The sequence below is a fragment of the Rhinoraja longicauda genome, chromosome 1, assembly GCF_053455715.1.
Source record: "Rhinoraja longicauda isolate Sanriku21f chromosome 1, sRhiLon1.1, whole genome shotgun sequence".
In the NCBI taxonomy this organism is placed as follows: Eukaryota; Metazoa; Chordata; class Chondrichthyes; order Rajiformes; family Arhynchobatidae; genus Rhinoraja; species Rhinoraja longicauda.
Genome location: NC_135953.1, coordinates 139,432,354 through 139,438,353, shown reverse-complemented (window position 1 = coordinate 139,438,353; position 6,000 = coordinate 139,432,354). Strand labels below are relative to the sequence as shown.

General features: G+C 47.1%; 1 protein-coding gene across 1 annotated transcript in view; it reads left to right on the top strand.

The window, feature by feature from the left end:
• Window positions 1-1,568: 1,568 nt before the first annotated feature.
• LOC144600950 (caspase-6-like) overlaps window positions 1,569-6,000 on the top strand; it is a 28,726-nt gene continuing 24,294 nt past the window's right edge. Inside the window, exon 1 of the mRNA XM_078412853.1 lies at window positions 1,569-1,670. Coding sequence (XP_078268979.1) covers window positions 1,652-1,670 — 19 coding nt within the window. The 5' untranslated portion in view covers window positions 1,569-1,651. The remainder of the gene's footprint in view (window positions 1,671-6,000) is intronic.

Here is a 6,000-nt window from a genome sequence, read left to right as displayed (position 1 = left end):
TGGGCTCTGGGCAGACTAAGTAGAGTCTTTCACCAACATACTCTTCCAACTGCAAACGTTTCTCTCAGAGCAGAGTCCTTTATTGCACGGGAATACGTGACACACCTCCCTCCCCGCGTAAAATCCCTATATGTGTAGGAAGGAACCGCAGACGCTGGTTTACACCGAAGATAGACACAAAATGCTGGAGCGACTCAGCGGGACAGGCAGCATCTCTGGCGAGAAGGAATGGGTGATGTTTCGGGTCGAGACTCTTCTTCAGACTGAGAGTCAGGGGAAAGGGAAATGAAAGATCTAGGCGGCAATTTAGAGAGATATAAAACAAAGAAATGGAAAATATGCAAAAAAGGTAACAATTTTTGCCACCCCCAACAGGATCCCATCACTAGTCACAGATTCCCATCTCCACCCCTTTCTGCCTTCCGCAGCGACTGCCCTCCACAACTCCCCTGGTTAACTCACCCCTTCCCACCCAAACTACCCCCTCCACAGGCACCTTTTCCAGCAACTGCAGGAGATGCAACACCTGGCCCTATACCCCAAGTAACCCTTGCATCCCCTCTCTCTCCGTCCTTCCCCATTCTAGTCGTTGTACTAGTTTCACTGGGTTTAATTGTCTGTATAACTCATTATCAATCAGCCCACGCCCAACAATGGACCACTTCCTTGATCATCGTTGCTTTTTTGCTTATCTTTCATTTCTTTGTTTTATATCTTTCTGTATCACCATCTATATCTCTTGTCGTTTCCCCTAACTGACGAAGGGTCTCGACCCAAAACGTCACCCATTCCTCCTCTCCAGAGAGTCTTATTCCTTCTCTCCAGAGATGCTTATTCCTTCTCTCCTGAGAGTCTTATTCCTTCTGTCCGAAGAATCTTATTCCTTCTCTCCAGAAACGTTTATTCCTTCTCTCCAGAGATGTTTACTCATTCTCCCCAGAGATGCTATTCCTTCTCTCCTGAGAATCTTATTCCTTCTCTCCAATCTTATTCCTTCTCTCCAGAGAATCTTGTCCCTCCTCTCCAGAGATGCTATTCCTTCTCTCCTGAGAATCTTATTTCTTATCTCCAGAGAATGTTATTCCTTCTCTCCAGAGTTCTTATTCCTTCTCTCCAATCTTATTCCTTCTCTCCAGAGAATCGTATCCCTCCTCTCCAGAAACGTTTATCCCTTCTCTCCAGAGATCTTATTCCTTCTCTCCAGAGAATCTTATTCCTTCTCCCCAGAGATGCTATTCCTTTTCTCCGGAGAATCTTATTCCTCCTCTCCAGAAACGTTTATTCCTTCTCTCCAGACACTCCTATTCCTTCTCTCCAGAGAATCTTATTCCTCCTCTCCAGAGAATCCTATTCCTTCTCACCAGAGATGTTATTCCTAGTCTCCAGAGAATCTTTTTCTGTCTCTCCAGAGTTGCTTATTCCTCCTCTCCAGAGATGTCCCACTTGAGTCACTCCCCAGCATTTGTGTGCCCGTCTAGCTGAGTGACAAAGCAGTGGGCCAATTGTTGCCGGAGAGGGGAGGGGAGGTGGAGGGGAGGTGGGTGGAGACAGATCCTCGGCGACCAGGAAGTGGCTTGTCCGAGAGAACAAAGGACACCAGCCAGTGCGCGGTGGTGGAAGAGGCACCGACCGAGTCCCCACTCTTGGAGCCATGGCAGACGCGACCAAAGGTGAGGAGGCTGTGATCCTCGTCCACCGGGACAAGTGGCAGCGGCTATGTGAATGTTTTGTTCCGTGTGGGAAGGGACCGGTTCACACACTAATAATGCTGGAGCGACACAATGAAGCTGTTTGGCAAAAAGAAACCAAAGTTGTTTTTGTTTCCCTTTGCACATTCAGAGAGGGTTGCTGGAAGGAAAGAACTTGCAGGGACTGGGGAGTGGGTGGGCTATGTGGGATTGATTCTATGTCTGGAACTCTGAAGAAGGGTCTCCACCCAGAAACGTCACCCATTTGCTTCTCTCCAGAGATGCTGCCTTGTCCATCTGAGTTACTCCAGCATTTTGTGTCTAACGCCGGCTATCAGTAGCCTTTGGACTATGCACTACTCTATAGAGAAACATAGAAACAGAAAATAGGTGCAGGAGTAGGCCATTCGGCCCTTCGAGCCTGCACCGCCATTCAATATGATCATGGCTGATCATCCAGCTCAGTAACCTGTACCTGCCTTCTCTCCATACCCCCTGATCCCTTTAGCCACAAGGGCCACATCTAACTCCCTCTTAAATATAGCCAATGAACTGGCCTCAACTACCTTCTGTGGCAGAGAATTCCACAGACTCACCACTCACTCTCTGTGTGAAGAAATGGTTTCTCATCTCCGTCCTAAAAGACTTCCCCCTTATCCTTAAGCTGTGACCCCTGGTTCTGGACTTCCCCAACATCGGGAACAATCTTCCCGCATCTAGCCTCTCCAACCCCTTAAGAATTTTATATGTTTCAATAAGATCCCCCCTCAGTCTTCTAAATTCCAGCAAGTACTTCCACTACAGAGTAGTGCATATGTTTTTCTTTTGCAGCACAATATGTAACAGTCTGAACAACCACACTGTGGCCCCCTTGTCAAGTCAAGTCAAGTGTATTTGTCACATACAAGATGTGTAGCCTGAGCTGCTGAGATTCTCCCAGCGGTTTATTTTGTGCACCAAACACAAACAACCCCCCCCCCCCCGTGATCGCTCGGGAGACAGGGCAAGGCACGCCTCCCTACCTGGGCCGATCCACACCAGGTGAGGCACAGGTTCACCTGCGCCTCCTCCAACCTCATCTGCTGTATCCGCTGTTCCAGGTGTCAACTTCTTTACATCGGCGAGACCGAGCGCAGGCTCTGCGATCGTTTCGCTCAACACCTCCGCTCAGTCCGTCTTAACCAACCTGATCTCCCGGTGGCTCAGCACTTCAACTCCCCCTCCCACTCCCAGTCTGACCTTTCTGTCCTGGGCCTCCTCCATTGTCAGAGTGAGGCCCAGCGCAAATTGGAGGAACAGCACCTCATATTTCGCTTGGGCAGTTTACACCCCAGCGGTATGAACGTAGGCTTCTCTAACTTCAGGTAGTCCCTGCTTTCCCTCTCTATCCCCTCCCCCTTCCCAGTTCTCCCACTAGTCTTCCCACTAGACTACGTCCTGTTTTTGTCCCGCCCCCCTCCCCGGACATCGGTCTGAAGAAAGGTCTCGACTCGAAACGTCGCCCATTCCATCTCTCCCGAGACGCTGCCTAAGCCGCTGAGTTACTCCAACATTTTGTGTCTACCTTCGATTTGAGCTTAGAGATACAGTACGGAAACAGGCCCTTCGGCCCACCGAGTCCGCACCGACCAGCGATCCCCACACATTAACACTATCCTACACACACTAGGGACAATTTTACATTTACACCAAGCCAATTAACCTACAAACCTGCACGTCTTTGGAGTGTGGGAGGAAACCGAAGATCTCGGAGAAAACCCACGGAGGTCACGGGGAGAATGTACAAACTCCGTACAGACGGCACCCGTAGTCGGGATCGAACCCGGGTCTCCGGCGCTGCATTCGCTGTAAGGCAGCAACTCTACCGCTGCGCCACCGTGACCGCCCTCTTCACTCTTACCAATTTGTAGAAATTGAAGGCACAATAAGATGATCATTCTGCCCACCTGTCGGATCCAATAATAATTGAATTGTTTTGAATATCTAAATTAATTTAGAATTGAGACAGAAGGTCGAATCAGTCAATATTTCGTCTCGTTTATCGGGCGAAGTGGAAAGGAAGTGGAAAGGAATTCAGGTCAAAGGAAACATAAGTATTGGTTGCTGCTGTGTTGTTATTTATTTTCAAAAGCTATTTGAAGTATTTGAGGCAGATAAATACCCAAACAAGTGTACATTGACAAAGCAGTGCATGCCTCAGAGCTGATAAGTGGCAATATGTGCAAAAGGCTTATGATGAGATATATATACTATGTCACGCTAAGGAAAGTGTGGAGTTCAACTCTCATCTTGTCAATTTGTCTTTTCCATCTTCATTTTTTCACACATTGATGGAACTGTTGAAGGTGAACAAAAGTTTATAATGCTCCCATGATATCTCACCTAGGCTTTTTAAAATCATGTAGAAACAAGGAAAACTGCAGATGCCGGATTACAAAAAAAAAAGACTCAGAGTGCTGGAGTAACTCAGCAAGTCAGGCAGCATCTCTGGAGAACATGGATAGATGATGTTTTTGGTTCAGGGCCAGTCTGAAGAAAGATCCCAACCTGAAACATCACTTATCCATGTCCTCCAGGGATGCTGCCTGTCACTTTGAGTAACTCCAGTACTTTGCACCTTTTACTAGTTCACAATGCAGATTAATCCCAACCGTTTAGGTCACGAGGCCAATCATAGAAAGTTGGCAATTGTAAATGCGACAAAAGAAAGGGGAAATGGTGAATATAAATTATGTTAAAAATAGTTCAGCATGGATTAAAAATGAGGAGGAAAGTGACTTGGTGTGTACCAGAATCACGTCATTCCCATAGTGATGTGACCAGAATTGCCCCCAATATTTCATTGTGTAAAGTTGTACCAAGACTTTCTTGCACATGAATTCAATGCCCTGGCTTTTGATGCCAAACGTCCCTTATGCTGACTGAATGACCCTATTACAAGTACTGTCTCTTGTAGGGATCGTTGGACGTGTGCACTTTGCTCCCCAACACTGCCTAAGCCCCGACCTTTCACAGTGTGTGTATCATCCTTATCTGAGCCCCACCCTCACCAGTATGCATTACCTCACACTTATCGGGATTATATTACATCTGCCATAGCCCTGCCCGATGTACCAGCTAACCAGTGTCATTCGGTTTGTCAAGAATAGAAGAACTTGAAGCAGGAGGAAGCTTTTCGGCCCTCGTGCTTTGCATAGAAACATAGAAAATAGGTGCAGGAGGAGGCCATTTGGCCCTTCGAGCCAGCACCGCCATTCATTGTGATCATGGCTGGCCATCCATAATCAGTAACCCGTGCCTGCCTTCTCCCCATACCCCTTAACTCCGCTAGCCTCCAGAGCTCTATCTAACTCACTTTTAAATTAATCCAGTGAATTGTCCTCTGTTGCTTTCTGTGGCAGAGAATTCCACAAGTTCACAACTCTCTGGGTGAAAAAGATTTTTCTCACCTCGGTTTTAAATGGCCTCCCCTTTATTCTTAGACTGTGTGGGCCACTGGTTCTCGACTCGCCCAACATTGGGAACATTTTTCCTGCGTCTAGCTTGTCCGGTCCTTTTATAATTTTATACGTTTCTAAAAGATCCCCTCTCATCCTTCTAAATGCCTTTAAACACCATTCAGTAAGATTCTCGCTGATATTTTACTTCTGATATTTACTTGCACTAGCCACCTATTGCTTGATTCCTTTCACATCTAAAATTAAAATGATATCTGTCATAAATAGACTTTACACCTGAATTACCCTCGGTTCCCTTGAGAAGGGAATTCCAAACGTTCGCTGTCCTCTGGGTGGGGACATTCTTTTTGTACACAGTCCAGAATAGCCAACACCTGGTTCTAGAAATCACAGCCAGGAGAAACATCATCCTCTGTGTAGGAAGGAACTGCAGATGCTGGTTTAAACCAACGATACACACAAAAAGCTGGAATAACTCAGTGGGGCAGGCAGCATCTCTGGAGAGAAGGAATGGGTGACGTTTCGGGTCTGAAGAAGGGTCTCGGCCTGAAACGTCACCCATTCCTTCTCTCCTGTCCCGCTGAGAAATATCATCCCTCATCATTTCTTCAAGTCCTGTTGAAATTTTATAGACAATAGGTGCAGGAGGAGGCCATTCGGCCCTTTGACCCAGCACCGCCATTCACTGTGATCATGGCTGATCATCCACAATAAGTGCCTTCTCCCCATATCCCTTGACTCCGCTATCTTTAAGAGCTCTATCTAACTCACTCTTGAAAGCATCCAGAGAATTGGCCTCCACTGCCTTCTGAGGCAGTGAATTCCACAGATTTTCAACTCTCTGAGTGAAAAAG